The sequence below is a fragment of the Ranitomeya imitator genome, chromosome 2, assembly GCF_032444005.1.
Source record: "Ranitomeya imitator isolate aRanImi1 chromosome 2, aRanImi1.pri, whole genome shotgun sequence".
Lineage (NCBI taxonomy): Eukaryota > Metazoa > Chordata > Amphibia > Anura > Dendrobatidae > Ranitomeya > Ranitomeya imitator.
In genome coordinates this window covers 459060095-459079741 of record NC_091283.1, presented here as the reverse complement: position 1 = coordinate 459079741, position 19647 = coordinate 459060095, and the positions used below count along the sequence as shown (strand labels likewise).

Sequence of the window (19647 nt, the reverse complement as noted above, 5' to 3'; positions counted from 1 at the left end):
GTGGCACAAAGCTATTTAACCCCTTAAAAATAGCTGTTACTTATTCAAATCTGTGAAAATGGGCGATTTGACCATTTTGATGCCAGTTCTGATGCCCAGAACCCATTTGTGCCAGGCTGGAGTGACATGGATTTCATGTGGGGCATCAGTAGGTATGTAAATCAGGTGTTAGATCAGTGGCACAAAGGCATTTAACCCCTTAAAAGTTGCTGTTACTTATTCAAATCTGTGAAAATGGGCGATTTGACCATTTTGATGCCAGTTCTGATGCCCAGAACCCATTTGTGCCAGGCTGGAGTGACATGGATTTCATGTGGGGCATCAGTAGGTATGTAAATCAGGTGTTAGATCAGTGGCACAAAGGCATTTAACCCCTTAAAAGTTGCTGTTACTTATTCAAATCTGTGAAAATGTACGATTTGTCCGCTTTGATGCCAGTTTAGATGCCCAGAACCCATTTGTGCCAGGCTGGAGTGACATGGATTTCATGTGCGGCATCAGTAGGTATGTAAATCAGGTGTTAGATTAGTGGCACAAAGCTATTTAACCCCTTAAAAATAGCTGTTACTTTTTCAAATCTGTGAAAATGGGTGATTTGAGTACTTTGATGCCAGTTTTGATGCCCAGAACCCATTTGTGCCAGGCTGTATTGACATGCATTTCATGTAGGGCATCATTAGGTATGTTAATCAGGTGTTAGATTAGTGGCACAAAGGCATTTAACCCCTTAAAAATAGCTGTTACTTATTCAAATCTGTGAAAATGGGCGATTTGCCCACTTTGATGACAGTTCTGATGCCCAGAACCCATTTGTGCCAGGCTGGAGTGACATGGATTTCATGTGGGGCATCAGTAGGTATGTAAATCAGGTGTTAGATCAGTGGCACAAAGGCATTTAACCCCTTAAAAATAGCTGTTACTTATTCAAATCTGTGAAAATATGCAATTTGCCCACTTTGATGCCAGTTCTGATGCCCAGAACCCATTTGTGCCAGGCTGCAGTGACATGGATTTCATGTGGGGCATCAGTAGGTATGTAAATCAGGTGTTATATCAGTGGCACAAAGGCATTTAACCCCTTAAAAATAGCTGTTACTTATTCGCATGTGTGAAAATTGGTTCTCTGCCCTCTTTGATGCCAGTTTTGATGCCCAGAACCCATTTGTGCCAGGCTGGAGTGACATGAATTTCATGTGGGGCATCAGTAAATATGTAAATTAGGTGTTAAATCAGTGGCACAAAGGCATTTAACCCCTTCAATACCATACCTCAGTGCCCACTTTGATGCCCATTTTTGTGCCAGCCTTCTAAATTTTGTATCTGTTTTTAAGTGTATTCACAAAAGGACACATGACCGCATATTATTATATACTCAGAATGGTTTATTTTTATACCAAAACCTGAAAAAAACAGAAAATAAAAAATAGCCGAATAAGAAACTGCTGAATAAGAAACCAACTTCAGCCCGAATAAGAAACTGAACGAATAAGAAACCAACTTCAGCATCGTTGTTCTCTGGCTCTCTCATTAAGGAGGGCGCACCTGAGCCATCGGCATCACTGGTTGGCACCTGCGCATTAAGGTGCGCGCACATACTCCTAGCATTTGGACCTCGGGGAACTCTGGAGCTCTCACAGCCAGTGTCGGACTGGCCCACCGGGAGATCGGAGAATCCTCCGGTGGGCCCTCCCCCTCACCAGACTCCTGCTCTGTCCTGTATTATGATTGCATGCACCCAGCAGTGAGTGTTATTCCATAATGTGGTGCCGGCCGCCTGCACCGCTCAGTAACATGTGATGTGAGGTGAGAGCTTTCTCTTCACCTGCTGCGGCTTCTATTGATGTCTTGGTGCCGCTCTCTCAGCTGCGCAGTGCTCATGAGATCAATAGAAGCGACAGCCGCAGGTGATAGAAAGCTCTCACCTCACATCATATGTTACTGAGGAGCAGTGCAGGCGGCAAGCACCGGGTATAGAATAATCCGCACAGCGCCACCACACAGCACAGAGCCACAGGCTGTGAGACACTGCACACAGCGTCTAGAACGGAGTTGATTTTTTGAGGGCATGATGTCACTGGAAGGGGCGGGGCCTCCATCAGACCAGTGACCTGATAGCAGGAAGCAGAGCTGTGCCGACTGAGGCTGCTGGAGCCCTGTAAGTAGAGGACCGAGGGGGCTGCACTATGGAACTGTGGGAGGAGAGGAATGAGGGTCTGCACAATGGATCCTTGCACAGACAGGAATGAAGACCCAGGACTCAGTGTGAGTGGTCAGAGGATGAATTTATTTGATGTAACTTGAAAGGGGCTGTGTGGAGAAGGGGGGAGGATGAGGGGGCTGTGTGGAGGAGGGATGAGGGGGCTGTGTGGAGGAGGGATGATGAGGAGGCTGTGTGGAGAAGGAGAGATGATGAGGGGGCTGTGTGGAGGAGGGATGAGGGGGCTGTGTGGAGAAGAGATGATGAGGGGGCTGTGTGGAGAAGAAGAGATGATGAGGGGGCTGTGTGGAGAAGGGGGGAGGATGAGGCTGTGTGGAGAAGGAGAGATGATGAGGGGGCTGTGTGGAGGAGAGATGATGAGGGGGCTGTGTGGAGAAGGAGAGATGATGAGGGGGCTGTGTGGAGAAGGAGAGATGATGAGGGGGCTGTGTGGAGGAGGGATGAGGGGGCTGTGTGGAGAAGAGATGATGAGGGGGCTGTGTGGAGAAGAAGAGATGATGAGGGGGCTGTGTGGAGAAGGGGGGAGGATGAGGCTGTGTGGAGAAGGAGAGATGATGAGGGGGCTGTGTGGAGGAGAGATGAGGGGGCTGTGTGGAGAAGGAGAGATGATGAGGGGGCTGTGTGGAGGAGGGATGATGAGGAGGCTGTGTGGAGAAGAGATGATGAGGAGGCTGTGTGGAGGAGAGATGAGGGGGCTGTGTGGAGAAGGAGAGATGAGGAGGCTGTGTGGAGAAGGAAAGATGATGAGGGGCTGTGTGGAAAAGGAGGGATGATGAGGGGGCTGTGTGGAGAAGGAGGGATGATGAGGGGGCTGTGTGGAGAAGAAGGGATGATGAGGGGGCTGTGTGGAGAAGGAGGGATGATGAGGGGGCTGTGTGGAGAAGGAGGGATGATGAGGGGGCTGTGTGGAGAAGAAGGGATGATGAGGGGCTGTGTGGAAAAGGAGGGATGATGAGGGGGCTGTGTGGAGAAGGAGGGATGATGAGGGGGCTGTGTGGAGAAGGAGGGATGATGAGGGGCTGTGTGGAAAAGGAGGGATGATGAGCTTTGTGGAAAAGGGGGGGGGTGATGAGGGGGCTGTGTGGAGAAGGGGGGATGATGAGGAGGCTGTGTGGAAAAGGGGGGATGATGAGCTTTGTGGAAAAAGAGGTGATCCAGGGCTGTGTGGAGAAGAGGGGGGGAGTGAGAAAAAGCCCATTGGTGAGTTCACCGCCTCTGCACTGTGGGACTTTCTCACTGTGCTAGTGGGGATCTCACCAAGGTCACCGCAGTTCAGGGGCCTGGCTGAGAACATAGCCTCAGTGACTTGCCGTAACCTCGATGAGGTTAGCCGACGCCAGTGACGGAGGTAAACTTTATACCTCCGATCACAGCTGTGGGCTCACATCATTTGACAGCGTGTGAACATCAGCTGTCTGACTGGCGGATCAGAAGCAGTGTTTGCTGCTCTGTCTTGCATCTGACAGAATGGTAAACACTGGATGTATTGGCCCCCCATTCAAATGAATAGGGTCCAGGTACTGTTCTGGTACCCGAACCTGGACTCATTTTTAACTGTTCGGCCGGACCCGAACATCTAGGGGTCCGCTCATCTCTAATCCTGTGTCTAGTGTGTGACTGGTGTATGTATGGTGCGTGAGTGTGTCATGTGGCTAGCGTATGACTGGTGTGTGTGTCACATGTATGTATCCTGTGTCTAGCGTGTGACTGGTGTGTATGTGTCGTGTCTATTGTGTGTATGTGGCACATGTCTAAATAATAAAATCTTTCTGTGCTTATAGAATATCATTGTTCTAGGTTTTACATAAAATTATCTGCTGCCGGTAAGGGTGCTTAACTAGATGGAAACTAAGGCTACTTTCACACTTCCATCTTCAAAATCTGCACAGGATCCATCAAGACGTTGAAATGACGGATCCTGTGCAGATTGTGGAAAACGTGTGCACTGGGCCCGTCTTTCTGACGGACCCGTCAAAGCTGTGTGCACCTGTTGTGTATGCGTCTTCGCAGCGGTTTTCCGCTGCGAAAACGCATACACAACACAAACCAGGTAAAAAAAAAATCGCAGTATTCTCACCTACCGGCGTTCCCACGCAGCGATGCTCTTTGTAGCTAGCAAAAAACGTTCCTCTGAACGTTTTCTCTGCCCGACGGACCGTTTTTTTGATGCAGGATCCAGTGAAAAAGGGATGACTCTGCAGCTAGTACCCCTTAAGCATGGTGGGCCCTTAGAATGATTTTCTCTGGTGGGCCCACACTACTCCAGTCCGACGCTGCTCACAGCTGTTCTGAATCCCTTCACTCCGGTATGTAATTGGGGCTATATATAGATCTTTGAATTGTGCCTCAGGTATACTCTTTCTGCCCCTGACGAAGCTACCTGTGTGTAGCGATACGCGTTGGGCTTCGGCCCCCCTCCTCTCTCCTGACTGACACCCTGGCTTCAGCTCCGTCACACCTCCTGGCTGCCTGCGGCTCTGCAGCACCTGTGTAACGTATATACCCTCTGTATCTCTTATTTTGTCTCCCACTTGCTCTGATTTAGACATTGGTCGTGCTCACTGTTCATTATTTATGTGTGCAGGTAGCAGACATTACACTATCAGTGTTAGATAGGGTTATTTACATTTCACTAGTCCGTCGGACTCTCAGGTGGTATGTGTTTGACCGCTTCATGTTAGATTACTGCATATTGGGGATAGGAGCTTTAGTTTAGTGTTTATGCACTCAGCACCTGCATGTATACCTTCCTGGGTTGTAACTTTTGCCAGATCAGCGGGAGTGTTCAGTTTGGATGGGGGGAGGAGGGGGAGTTCTTACTATCTACAGGGCATTGTTTTCATGTATGTGTTTTTTAAGTGGTTTTATTGTACTGTTTTTCTGTGTGCACTTTTCTAATAAAAGCCATATTTTGTAATTGTTTGGTGATCTCCCTTTCAGCGTATTCTTTTCTCTTTGCGTATTGGTTTGCGGCCATAACACATGATGATGTAGCGGTCTCGCGAGAACGCTATGTCATGTTCGGGCATTGCCGCAATGCATTATTTGGACCGGATCGCGAGTAGTGTGAAAGGCTGGTGCGGAAGGTGAGAATATAATATAAATTTTTTTTGTATTACTTTTAACATCATATGTTTTGACTGCGTTACACCACGTTATGCCACGGAGAAACGCAGTCCTAAAACGCTATGTGGGCGCTGACTGGAGGGGAGCAGGGCTGCCACTAGAAATTTCGGGGCCCCATACTGGCAAAATATTCGGGGCCCCCTTGAGACTCCGCCCAGGCTCCACCCCTCGAACTGTCCACAGTCCCACCGCTCTCTCTGGGAAAAACTCCACTTCTCACCTATCACACATTAACAGTTCCCATCACCAGATCACACATATAGCCGGCAGCTTTTGTTTTGGCCAAAAGATTTTTTTAAGCCGCCACCATAACACGGTAGACACTTTTGGCCGGGCCCTACTCTACTGTAACCTATTAAATATTTGTTAAAATATGCAATACAATTTAGGTATATTTTTATTTATTTTTCAATTTTTAAAATGACTAATATCACATACAAGGAACAAATACCGCTACACCATGACCAGATGACATATTACCACCACAGTGATCGAATAATATCACATACAAGGAACAAATACCGCAACACCATGACCAGACCGCATATTACCACCACAGTGATCGAATAATATCACATACAAGGAACAAATACCGCAACACCATGTCCAGACCACATATTACCACCACATAGTGACTGAATACTACAATTCTGATCAGTAATTAAAAAAAAGCACCATACTATCACCATAAGTGCCATTTTACACAGGAGATCTGTACTTAGTATGCAGTGTCTGTGTACAGATAATACAGTGATCACTGGTGAAATTATAGACAGGAGCTCTGTATACAGTATACAGTGTATAGTGTCAGTGTATAGGTAACACACTGTCTCGCCAGTGACGTCTCTAGGTGAAGTCCTTCATCTTTCATCCAGCACAGACCGCCATCATTTCTTCCAGCCAGGACTTCTCTCTGCAGGAAATAACACAGTTATCTCGAGCTCCGCTTGTAGAATACATTACTTAATTTTTCCCACCTTCTACATTACACCACATGAAGAAAAACAGGTGACATAGTGTCACTCTACACAGTAACAGGACCGCCCCCCCATTTAAAACCGTGTCCTCAAAAAATAAAATAAATACATCACTGCAGTAATAATATCCCTAAATTAGCACCTATGGTAATAATATTCCCCATCCTGGCCACCGTGTGTCTCATTCCTGGCGTCAGCCACATGTTCTCCCATCCTGCCCTCATGAGTATCCATTCTGCCCCATATGATCTCCCCATCCTGCCCCATATGATCGCCCCATGTGATCTCTCCATCCTGCCAAATCTTTCTCCATCATATCCATCCTGCCCCATGATCCTGCACGATCTGTCTCCAATCATGCCCCATGTCTCCATTCTGCCCCCTATGTCTCCAACCATGCCCCCATGTCTGAAATCCAGCCACTTGTCTCCAATCATGCCCCCTGTGTCTCCATTCTGCCCCATCTGTCTCCAATCCTCCCCCATCTGTCTCCAGTCATGCCCCCATGTCTTTCATCCTGCCCCGTGTCTCCAATCATGCCCTGTATCTCCATTCTGCCCCGTGTCTCGCATTCTGCCCCAATTTCCAGCATTCTGCCCCAATGTCCAGCATTCTGCCCCCGGGTCTCACAGTCTGCCCCTGTGTCCAGCATTCTGCCCCTGTCACTGTGTCCAGCATTCTGCCCCTGTCACTGTGTCCAGCATTCTGCCCCTGTCACTGTGTCCAGCATTCTGCCCCTGTCACTGTGTCCAGCATTCTGCCCCAGTGTGTCCAGCATTCTGCTCCACTGTGTCCATAGCATTTCTGCCCCACTGTGTCCAGCATTTCTGCCCCACTGTGTCCAGCATTTCTGCCCCACTGTGTCCAGCATTTCTGCCCCACTGTGTCCCAGCATTTCTGCCCCAGTGTCTATAGCATTCTGCCCCAGTGTCTATAGCATTCTGCCCCACTGTGTCCATAGCATTCTGCCCCACTGTGTCCATAGCATTCTGCCCCACTGTGTCCAGCATTTCTGCCCCGGGTCTCACAGTCTGCCCCTGTGTCCAGCATTCTGCCCCTGTCACTGTGTCCAGCATTCTGCCCCTGTCACTGTGTCCAGCATTCTGCCCCTGTCACTGTGTCCAGCATTCTGCCCCTGTCACTGTGTCCAGCATTCTGCCCCTGTCACTGTGTCCAGCATTCTGCCCCCGGGTCTCACAGTCTGCCCCTGTGTCCAGCATTCTGCCCCTGTCACTGTGTCCAGCATTCTGCCCCTGTCACTGTGTCCAGCATTCTGCCCCTGTCACTGTGTCCAGCATTCTGCCCCAGTGTTTCCAGCATTCTGCCCCCGGGTCTCACAGTCTGCCCCTGTGTCCAGCATACTGCCCCTGTCACTGTGTCCAGCATTCTGCCCCACTGTGTCCAGCATTCTGCCCCAGTGTCTATAGCATTCAGCCCCAGTGTCTATAGCATTCTGCCCCACTGTGTCCAGCATTCTGCCCCCAGTGTGTCCAGCATTTCTGCCCCAGTGTGTCCAGCATTTCTGCCCCACTGTGTCCAGCATTTCTGCCCCACTGTGTCCAGCATTTCTGCCCCACTGTGTCCAGCATTTCTGCCCCACTGTGTCCAGCATTTCTGCCCCACTGTGTCCAGCATTTCTGCCCCACTGTGTCCAGCATTTCTGCCCCACTGTGTCCAGCATTTCTGCCCCACTGTGTCCAGCATTTCTGCCCCACTGTGTCCAGCATTTCTGCCCCACTGTGTCCACCATTTCTGCCCCACTGTGTCCACCATTTCTGCCCCACTGTGTCCACCATTTCTGCCCCACTGTGTCCACCATTTCTGCCCCACTGTGTCCACCATTTCTGCCCCACTGTGTCCACCATTTCTGCCCCACTGTGTCCAGCATTTCTGCCCCACTGTGTCCAGCATTTCTGCCCCACTGTGTCCACTGTCCAGCATTTCTGATTCCAACCCCCCCCCCCCCCCACCGGGGGCTTCCTGGATCGCAGCTCGCAAAGAAAAAAAAAAACAAGACTTCTTACCTGGCCATGCTCCTGTGCCGGGTGAAGCTCCCTCCAGGCTCCACACAGACGCACTCGCCGGGCCCGGCAGCTGACAATGACGTCAGACGCCGGCGACGCCGGCGAGTGCGCACTGCGGCCCTATTCAGCCGCCAGCCTCAGACTGGCTGGCGCCTGTTAACTATTGACGTGCGGGCGCGGGCCCGCACGTCAATAGTGTGCCGCAGCGCCTGCAGGGGGAGCCCGGTGAGCAGATGAGACGGGGCCCGATGCGGGCCCCCTCTGCTCACCGGGCCCCATACGCCAGTCACGGCTGTAATGCCCTGATGGCGGCCCTGGAGGGGAGTATGGAGGGGGCACTGACTGGACGGAAGTAGTGGGGGGCCAATTTGCGGCCGGACTGTGCCTGTATATGAGCACAAATAGTGTAAGATAAGAACACACATAATATATACATGCACACAAGTGTATGTAGATGGACATATATACCCACACATGTACTGTGTAATTTACATATCTAAGACATATACGCAGTGAGATCTCTTTACAGTATATCATATATGTATACTAAACTATACTATGAAATAGATGAGAAAGAAAAAAAAAAGCTCAAAGCTTGATCACCATGGTTGTGCAGTTCTTGGTGCTGCTTTACAGCTTGTGACCAAGATGTGACCTCTCCTCATCAACCTGAACATAGAGGAGGGAGGAGTTTGGGTGTGTTTTGGAGTGGGTGTGCCAGGTGCAGAGTTAAGGTATTTTCACACTGAGCAACTTTAGAACGATAGCGATCCGTGACGTTGCAGCGTCCTGGATAGCGATATCGTTGTGTTTGACACGCAGCAGCTATCAGGATCCTTCTGTGACATCGCTGGTCGGAGCTAGAAGGCCAGAACTTTATTTCGTCGCTGGATCACCCGCTGACATCGCTGAATCGGTGTGTGTGACGCCGATCCAGCGATGTGTTCACTTGTAACCAGGGTAAACAACGGGTTACTAAGTGCAGGGCCGCGCTTAGTAACCCGATATTTACCCTGGTTACCATTGTAAATGTAAAAAAAAAAAAAACACTACATACTTACATTCCGGTGTCTGTCGCGTCCCCCGGCGTCAGCTTCCCTGCACTGTGTCAGCGCCGGCCGGCCGTAAAGCAGAGCACAGCAGTGATGTCACTGCTCTGCTTTACGGCCGGCGCTTAAACAGTGCAGGGAAGCTGACGCCGGGGGACGCGACAGACACCGGAATGTAAGTATGTAGTGTTTTTTTTTTTTTTACATTTACAATGGTAACCAGGGTAAACATCGGGTTACTAAGCGCGGCCCTGCGCTTAGTAACCCGATGTTTACCCTGGTTACCCGGGGACTTCGGCATCGTTGGTCGCTGGAGAGCTGTCTGTGTGACAGCTCTCCAGCGACCACACAACGACTAAACAGCGACGCTGCAGCGATCGACATCGTTGTCTATATCGCTGCAGCGTCGCTTAATGTGACGGTACCGTTACAGGCAAGTGCAATGCATCATGGAACTTGTAGTATTAGACCACAATAACTCAGGAGAAAGGAAGTTGTCGATTAACCCATGAGAGCTGGATCCAGCACTAAAGATGTGCTGCTACAGCATGATAACAGGTAATATTGCTGAAATAAACACAGTAGATGTTTTCAGTGGCACACTCGTAATAGCAAGATTTATGAAAAAAAAGAAAAACTTTATAGTAGTGGACAACTTCTTTAAGTAAGTACTTCCCCATCGTGTGGCTTGATCAATAATTGCCACTTTTCCAGCACATCTCTTCAAAATTGAGTCAACTTTAGGGGTTCTGGCAACAGTAGCCAATTTTCTCACCATGCCAATCAGTGCAGCAGCATGTCCTTCTTTGCAGACTGTCTCTTATAGCCAGCTGTAGCGTATGCACAACACAGCGCATGTGATGAATGAAAGAACGTATTGACAGTTTCAACAAGATCATCTAAACTATCATGTTGCTGTTCATCTGAAGCAACTTCAGTTTGCTCCTCAGTTACAATACTGTGTTCCTCTATTTCAAACATTTCTGTGTCTGTGGACCCAGAATGTTCTTCTAGCTGCTGGTCACCATCATTACTCTCATTCATTAGCTTAATAGAACTTATCATATTTGAAGCATTGTCAGTTACGACAGAAAGAACTTGCTATTTTTTAAGTTCATAGTCTTGCAGAACCTTTTCCACCAAGACCTGGAGAAACTCATTGGTGTGATGAGCTTTGGTGTCTTTTACTGCCAATGTCTTGGTAACTATTTCATTTTTGTCACAAACAAATCGGACATTGATGGCAAAATAGTTCACTCTGTGACGTGTGCAGGCATCCATTTTAAGAAACAGAAAGCGTCCCTTGAGAGTTTTTTAAAGTTCTTCCTTTTGTTTAAAAGCTTCTTCGATTACTAATTTTCTAATACTCTCTCTCTCCAGAGAAACACCAAGCTTGCGGGTCATTTCCCCATTCAGACACATAAAAGCTGGTCGTGAAAATAATGAAATAGGCACACTATCCTTTACAACAAGCTCTATGATCTGTTTTTAAATGTATCTACTGTCATTCTCACAGTAACTTTGTCACTGACAAAATATCTTGCAACTGATGGCTGCAAAGTTCTCTGCTCCTTTGTTTGGCTGGAAGAGCTGGGCACTGGTTCATTGGTTTGGATGCAGTCTTTCTCATCCACTGCTTTCAGTACTTCTGGATGAAAGTGCCGTAAATGTCTCTTTAGATTAGAAGCTGTGGTAGGAGCATTTTTATCTTTGCCTGAATACTCACTGATCTTTGCTTCACAGCATTTGTTTTCATCTGGATCATTTGTCATGCACTGACAGACATAATGTTTTCTATCTTGAGTGATGGTGAAATGTTCAAATACAGCTGATTTAATGTGACGCTTCTTTGACATTCTCAGGTTTTTAATTCTGCATTCACAATCCAAATGACAATTGTTTTTCCTAAAAACAATTGTACAAAATTATTGCCAGGCCATTCAACTGATATAGTGGTCAGTAATACTGTTATTCCTCATGTACTCACAGTTAACTGATGCAAAGTTTGTTGAAAGGATAATACTTTCAATACAGTCTTCCTCTTCTGAGAAGCAGCTGTGAGATGCTTGGAAGACGCACACCAAACATCTAGTCTAGAGGAGGAGCTTTACTACTAAGAATTTGCAACACATTTTCACTTTCAGTTTCATACATTGTAAGTAGGGGGGTTGGGGCAGCATGAGGTTAAACAAGTATAAGATTAGAAGATAAGGGCAGTGGAGAACAGTGACACACACCAAGTAAGAAATGTCTCTATCTCCAGCAGAACTGCTTATCACTGTTGTTCATAGTTTGATAGAACATATATATTTGAGTAACATTTATAAAATTCATATGAAAGTTCAATTATGAAATATTAATACATTTTTTTAAAGCTGAAGTCGGTACATTTCTACCGACTACGACCAAAACTAACTCCGACTCCACGACTCCGACTCCACAGCCCTGTTGTACATGGATGATAAGTGTGACAAGTGTCCAGCATTTTCTGGATGAAATTCAGCTATTCCATTCCTGTATTTCAATGCAGCTGTCATGATCAGGTCAGGAGAGCCGAGGGCCAGTCCGAGGATTGCGACACGATCCTTATACAAGTAATGTGGTTGTCTGACTGTGCCGTCACAGGAGGATTGAGGCTACAGAAATGATTATTTTTTATAAGAGCTACGGAAACATCCGTGCTCCGCTCCTGCTGCCTGAGAGGTGATATTCCCATTTTGGGTATACAAGCTTATGTGCCTAACAAGCCAGGTTAATCTCCTAGTGGGATATTTTAATGGTAGCCATGTTGAGTACTACCCAACGTTCCCAAAAATGAAGAAAAAGACTTGTTTATAAATAAGGTTCTTTATCAAGTTGTCAGCTCTATGATATTTATGATGTATAATTAATGGGGAGATGCATTGTGTCAGCTTCCTAACGCACAAACAGGAGAAATATGTCTGCTCTCGGAGTGGGGCTGAGATACTGCTGGACATGCTGCTGTATAACCCACTGCCAAGAAATGGCGCCATTGTCAGGGACTTCAGCTGCAGCGACGTTGGCTAGAAGCACTAGACACACATCCCTCAGCGGGTGGCATCAGGTGCTTTACATCACGATGGAGCGAGATGCTGCCGGATATTTTGACAAAATTCTGTCTTCTGTTGCTTACTCCAGGGGATGAGTCCGGGGGATCAGATGCTCTTAGGGCAAAATGGTGACACTTTGTTGTTCACAAATGCAAAAGTCTCAAAAACAGAAACTTTGAATATGATCGTTAGCTTGTGGTGGTTGTACAATACTACAACTCTCATCATGCTCAGACAGCTGAGCACTCATTTTCTAACAGCTGCAGGGCTGTTATTTCAGAGTTGATGGCTGTTGTGGAAAGACTCACATGTCTTAGCGTGTCACCATTGTACCTCTGAGGCATCCGTTACCTGGAAATACCCCCCTACATTACACAGTGATATATACTGTATAAAGGGGCATAGCTTTCTGTAATAAGACCCCTATCTATCTTAGAATACTGGTAGTATCCCCCAGGCCTTAGTAAGATTACTACTGCTGCACACTCTTACTTTTCCCCACTACTTCATTGAAAGGGTTGTGAACAGATACCACGAATACATATCACTATTGTGTTTTGGGTATAGTATCTCTTAAAGGGACTCAATTTATATAAATTAAGGAACACTCCTCAAATAGATAGATCCTACAGATACACGCGGAGTGATAATCCAAAATATACTTCATTTAAAAAAATCCATAAGGAAACGCGCGTCGGGGCTGCTCCAGGATGTATACCAATGGACAACATGGGTAAGCAGCACTTGGTATAGCGTAGTTGTGAGGTCCTAGAGTACTGTTGTGGGTAAAGGGATTTACTGAGTGATTTTTTTTTTTTTGCTCTACTGTACTAAGCCCCCTTTTCCCTGGGGACACTCTACACGCTGTATGCACGATATATGCACTTGGCACTTTACTGTCTGCATGCCCAGTCTGTGATTGCTAGTATTTGAAGGGTTATGTCCTTTACATGGATGCTCCTATTACTCCCTGTATTGATACGCTGTTTTTAATGTGTGATTTGTGTATTTTTCATAAAAATTCTAGATTTTTTTAAAAATGAAGTATATTTTGGATTATCACTCTGCGTGTACCTGTAGGATCTATTCATTAAAGGGGTTGTCCACTACTAGGCTTTATTTTATTGCGACTGAAAGTTTGGTTTAAGAAGGGATTGTCCTAGTAGAGAATAACCCCTTTAATATTTCTTGTCGGGTCAGCAGCACTGGCCATGCTTATGGATGTTAGAGAAACACACAAATGAAGTCTCAGTGGCCCAACCAGGTCTGTAGGTTTGTTTTCTTGTAGCTTTTATTCTATTTGTCTTTTGGCCCAGAGATAAAATAAAGCTGTAGCTGTTCTGTCCGTGTTGATTGTACCATCTCATCCCTGGAGTGACGTTCCCTCTCTGGGCGCCGCTCTACCTGCTCCTGTACACAACGCCGATCACAATGAACGGAGCTTTGTGGGACGATGGGCATTTGCATCTCATTTATTGTGGCTCGCAGTAACAGCTGTGTCCAGTCGTTGCCCGTATTGTGCCCGATTACCTTACACAAAGGCATTGTGGAGCATTTGCCAGGCGCAGTCACAGTACACACAGGAAAATCGCCAGGGAAAATGCTCTGATAGCACTGAGGAAGCAGGAAATGCTGGGAGATTGCAGCTCTGAAGCGAATGCAGCTAGAACAATTATATTCAACTCTGTGTAATGTCACTGTAGTGAACAGCGCTCTGCTGGTGCGTAAAACAGGTTATGCCACCAAAAATATTTATCCCCTATCTATGGCTATGACCGGTAAGGATCTGACCGCTGGGACCACTATCAATCACAAGACTGGGGGTCCTACTTCTATATGGAAATGCTCCATTCATATCTTTGAGAATGGCACTGTGTGATCTCTGCTTCCATAGAAAGCGCCCCATCCCAGCTCCGCCCACTTTGTCGAGAACGGGGCGAAAATAGCGTGCAAACGCCCAAAGTTGCAAAATATTTCCGCAATAATTTGGCGATTTTTCAAAGCTTTTTCTTGCCCATTTTCTTGTGTAAAAGCTTTGATGAAGCAGAGCCGTAAACTACCACAGTCCCTCATGTGCACTACCGCTCCATTCATACAGAGTAGACACCTGCCTTTGTAATTGGTGGGGTCCCAACAGTTGGACCCTCGTCTGAAAGGAGCTTTCTACATGATTGTACATCAAAATCAATAATATTTTAAGGTCTGGTACGGAAATGTAATCCTTTAAGCCACAATCCAATTTACGCCATCTAGACTGGTGTGGAATTGAAAAAATCCTCTAGTTTTCACCCACAACCCGTGTAAGCAGGTACGGACATCACGGCAGGTTGAGATTCCGAGGAAATATTCACTGATCGAATGCAAAATAGCACTGATGCAGCGGAGATGGAAAAGCGGGAGCGTAGTTAGAAATGGCACACAGTACAGTAATTAAAGTGAACCTGTCAGCAAGATTTTGCTAAATAAACTACAGACACTGTCAGGTTGGCACTGTTATACTGATCAAAATGATACCTGGGGTGAATAAATCCGTCTTGTGGTTCTTGTGTAATCAGTGTTAGAAGTTTTCAGTTAATGATGTGCCCATGCTCCGGGGCGGGCCTGTAGGCAGAGTCTTATCCTGCTCTAAGCCAGAGTAACCAAGGAAAGACCTTGCTCACAGGCCGCCTAGATGACTAGTAAACCTGCTGCCATGTAGTCCTCCGGCTCTATATAACCCCAGCCTCACCACTGATTGGCAGCTTTCTGCCTATGCACAGTGTACACAGAAAGCTGCCAATCAGCGGTGTGGGTGGGGTTATGCAGAGCTCAGCATTCAGAGGACTGATGGATCTGCAGCAGATAACAGAGGTTTTATCAACTGTAGCAAGCAGCCCTGTAAGTGACACATCACTGGAATCATGGTTTCTGCACATCTTGCTGGGGGATGGTAGCTAAACCCTGGTGATAGATTCCTTTAACCCCTTCATGACCCAGCCTATTTTGACCTTAAAGACCTTGCCGTTTTTTGCAATTCTGACCAGTGTCCCTTTATGAGGTAATAACTCAGGAACGCTTCAACGGATCCTAGCGGTTCTGAGATTGTTTTTTCGTGACATATTGGGCTTCATGTTAGTGGTAAATTTAGGTCAATAAATTCTGCGTTTATTTGTGATAAAAACGGAAATTTGGCGAAAATTTTGAAAATTTCGCAATTTTCACATTTTGAATTTTTATTCTGTTAAACCAGAGAGATATGTGACACAAAATAGTTAATAAATAACATTTCCCACATGTTTACTTTACATCAGCACAATTTTGGAAACAAATTTTTTTTTTGTTATGAAGTTATAAGGGTTAAAATTTGACCAGCGATTTGTCATTTTTACAACGAAATTTACAAAACCATTTTTTTTAGGGACCACCTCACATTTGAAGTCAGTTTGAGGGGTCTATATGGTTGAAAATACCCAAAAGTGACACCATTCTAAAAACTGCACCCCTCAAGGTACTCAAAACCACATTCAAGAAGTTTATTAACCCTTCAGGTGCTTCACAGCAGCAGAAGCAACATGGAAGGAAAAAATGAACATTTAACTTTTTAGTCACAAAAATTATCTTTTAGCAACAATTTTTTTATTTTCCCAATGGTAAAAGGAGAAACTGAACCACGAAAGTTGTTGTCCAATTTGTCCTGAGTACGCTGATACCTCATATGTGGGGGTAAACCACTGTTTGGGCGCACGGCAGGGCTTGGAAGGGAAGGAGCGCCATTTGACTTTTTGAATCAAAAATTGGCTCCACTCTTTAGCGGACACCATGTCACGTTTGGAGAGCCCCCGTGTGCCTAAAAATTGGAGCTCCCCCACAAGTGACCCCATTTTGGAAACTAGACGCCCCAAGGAACTTATCTAGATGCATAGTGAGCACTTTGAACCCCCAGGTGCTTCACAAATTGATCCGTAAAAATGAAAAATTACTTTTTTTTCACAAAAAAATTCTTTTAGCCTCAATTTTTTAATTTTCACATGGGCAACAGGATAAAATGGATCCTAAAATGTGTTGGGCAATTTCTCCTGAGTACGCCGGTACCTCATATGTGGGGGTAAACCACTGTTTGGGCACATGGTAAGGCTCGGAAGGGAAGGAGCGCCATTTGACTTTTTGAATGGAAAATTAGCTCCAATTGTTAGCGGACACCATGTCGCGTTTGGAGAGCCCCTGTGTGCCTATGCATTGGAGCTCCCCCACAAGTGACCCCATTTTGGAAACTAGACCCCCCAAGGAACTTATCTAGATGCATATTGAGCACTTTAAACCCCCAGGTGCTTCACAGAAGTTTATAATGCAGAGCCATGAAAATAAAAAATAATTTTTCTTTCCTCAAAAATGATTTTTTCGCCTGGAATTTCCTATTTTGCCAAGGATAATAGGAGAAATTGGACCCCAAATATTGTTGTCCAGTTTGTCCTGAGTACGCTGATACCCCATATGTGGGGGTAAACCACTGTTTGGGCGCACGGCAGGGCTCGGAAGGGATGGCACGCCATTTGGCTTTTTAAATGGAAAATTAGCTCCAATCATTAGCGGACACCATGTCACGTTTGGAGAGCCCCTGTGTGCCTAAACATTGGAGATCCCCCAGAAATGACCCCATTTTGGAAACTAGACCCCCAAAGGAACTAATCTAGATGTGTGGTGAGGACTTTGAACCCCCAAGTGCTTCACAGAAGTTTATAACGCAGAGCCGTGAAAATAATAAATACGTTTTCTTTCCTCAAAAATAATTATTTAGCCCAGAATTTTTTATTTTCCCAAGGGTTACAGGAGAAATTGGATCCCAAAAGTTGTTGTCCAGTTTCTCCTGAGTACGCTGATACCCCATATGTGGGGGTAAACCACTGTTTGGGCACATGCCGAGGCTCGGAAGTGAAGTAGTGACGTTTTGAAATGCAGACTTTGATGGAATGCTCTGTGGGCGTCACGTTGCGTTTGTAGAGCCCCTGATGTGGCTTAACAGTAGAAACCCCCCACAAGTGACCCCATTTTGGAAACTAGACCCCGAAAGGAACTTATCTAGATGTGTGGTGAGCACTTTGAACCCCCAAGTGCTTCACAGAAGTTTATAATGCAGAGCCGTGAAAATAATAAATACGTTTTCTTTCCTCAAAAATAATTATTTAGCCAGAATTTTTTAATTTTCCCAAGGGTAACAGGAGAAATTTGACCCCAATATTTGTTGTCCAGTTTCTCCTGAGTACGGTGATACCCCATATGTGGGGGTAAACTACTGTTTGGGCACATGCCGGGGCTCGGAATTGAAGTAGTGACGTTTTGAAATGCAGACTTTGATGGAATGCTCTGCGGGCGTCACGTTGCGTTTGCAGAGCCCCTGATGTGCCTAAACAGTAGAAACCCCTCACAAGTGACCCCATTTTGGAAACTAGACCCCGAAAGGAACTTATCTAGATGTGTGGTGAGCACTTTGAACCCCCAAGTGCTTCATAGAAGTTTATAATGCAGAGCCGTGAAAATAATAAATACGTTTTCTTTCCTCAAAAATAATTATTTAGCCCAGAATTTTTTATTTTCCCAAGGGTTACAGGAGAAATTGGACCCCAAAAGTTGTTGTCCAGTTTCTCCTGAGTACGCTGATACCCCATATGTGGGGGTAAACCACTGTTTGGGCACATGCCGAGGCTCGGAATTGAAGTAGTGACGTTTTGAAATGCAGACTTTGATGGAATGCTCTGCGGGCGTCACGTTGCGTTTGCAGAGCCCCTGATGTGCCTAAACAGTAGAAACCCCTCACAAGTGACCCCATTTTGGAAACTAGACCCCGAAAGGAACTTATCTAGATGTGTGGTGAGCACTTTGAACCCCCAAGTGCTTCATAGAAGTTTATAATGCAGAGCCGTGAAAATAATAAATACGTTTTCTTTCCTCAAAAATAATTATTTAGCCCAGAATTTTTTATTTTCCCAAGGGTTACAGGAGAAATTGGACCCCAAAAGTTGTTGTCCAGTTTCTCCTGAGTACGCTGATACCCCATGTGTGGGGGTAAACCACTGTTTGGGCACACGTCGGGGCTCAGAAGGGAAGTAGTGACTTTTGAAATGCAGACTTTGATGGAATGGTCTGCGGGCGTCACATTGCGTTTGCAGAGCCCCTGGTGTGCCTAAACAGTAGAAACTCCCCACAAGTGACCCCATTTTAGAAACTAGACCCCCCAAGGAACTTATCTAGATATGTGGTGAGCACTTTGAACCCCCAAGTGCTTCACAGACGTTTACAACGCAGAGCCGTGAAAATAAAAAATCATTTTTCTTTCCTCAAAAATGATGTTTTAGCAAGCATTTCTTTATTTTCACAAGGGTAACAGGAGAAACTGGACCCCAGTAATTGTTGCGCAGTTTATCCTGAGTATGCTGGTACCCCATATGTGGGGGTAAACCACTGTTTGGGCACACGTCGGGGCTCGGAATTGAGGGAGCACCATTTGACTTTTTGAATACGAGATTGGCTGGAATCAATGGTGGCGCCATGTTGCGTTTGGAGACCCCCTGATGTGCCTAAACAGTGGAAACCCCTCAATTCTAACTCCAACACTAACCCCCCCACACCCCTAACCCTAATCCCAACTGTAGCCATAACCCTAATCACAACCCTAACCCCAACACACCCCCAACTCTAATCCCAACTGTAGCCATAACCCTAATTCCAACCCTAACCCTAAGGCCATGTGCCCACGTTGCGGATTCGTGTGAGATTTTTCAGCATCATTTTTGAAAAATCCGCGGGTAAAAGGCACTGCGTTTTACCTGCGGATTTTCCGCGGATTTCCAGTGTTTTTTGTGCGGATTTCACCTGCGGATTCCTATTGAGGAACAGGTGTAAAACGCTGCGGAATCCGCACAAAGAATTGACATGCTGCGGAAAATACAACGCAGCGTTTCCGCGCGGTATTTTCCGCACCATGGGCACAGCGGATTTGGTTTTTCATATGTTTACATGGTACTGTAAACCTGATGGAACACTGCTGCGAATCCGCAGCGGCCAATCCGCACCGTGTGCACATACCTTTAGAATTAGGCTATGTGCACACGGTGCGGAAAACGCTGCGGATCCGCAGCAGTTTCCCATGAGTTTACAGTTCAATGTAAACCTACGGGAAACAAAAATCGCTGTACACATGCTGCGGAA

At 46.3% G+C, this 19647-nt stretch overlaps 1 protein-coding gene across 1 annotated transcript in view; it reads left to right on the top strand.

Annotated features, from left to right (window-relative positions):
- Window positions 1-1999: 1999 nt before the first annotated feature.
- Window positions 2000-19647, top strand: part of ADRM1 (ADRM1 26S proteasome ubiquitin receptor) — a 64515-nt gene continuing 46867 nt past the window's right edge. Inside the window, exon 1 of the mRNA XM_069751183.1 lies at window positions 2000-2262. Coding sequence (XP_069607284.1) covers window positions 2243-2262 — 20 coding nt within the window. The 5' untranslated portion in view covers window positions 2000-2242. The remainder of the gene's footprint in view (window positions 2263-19647) is intronic.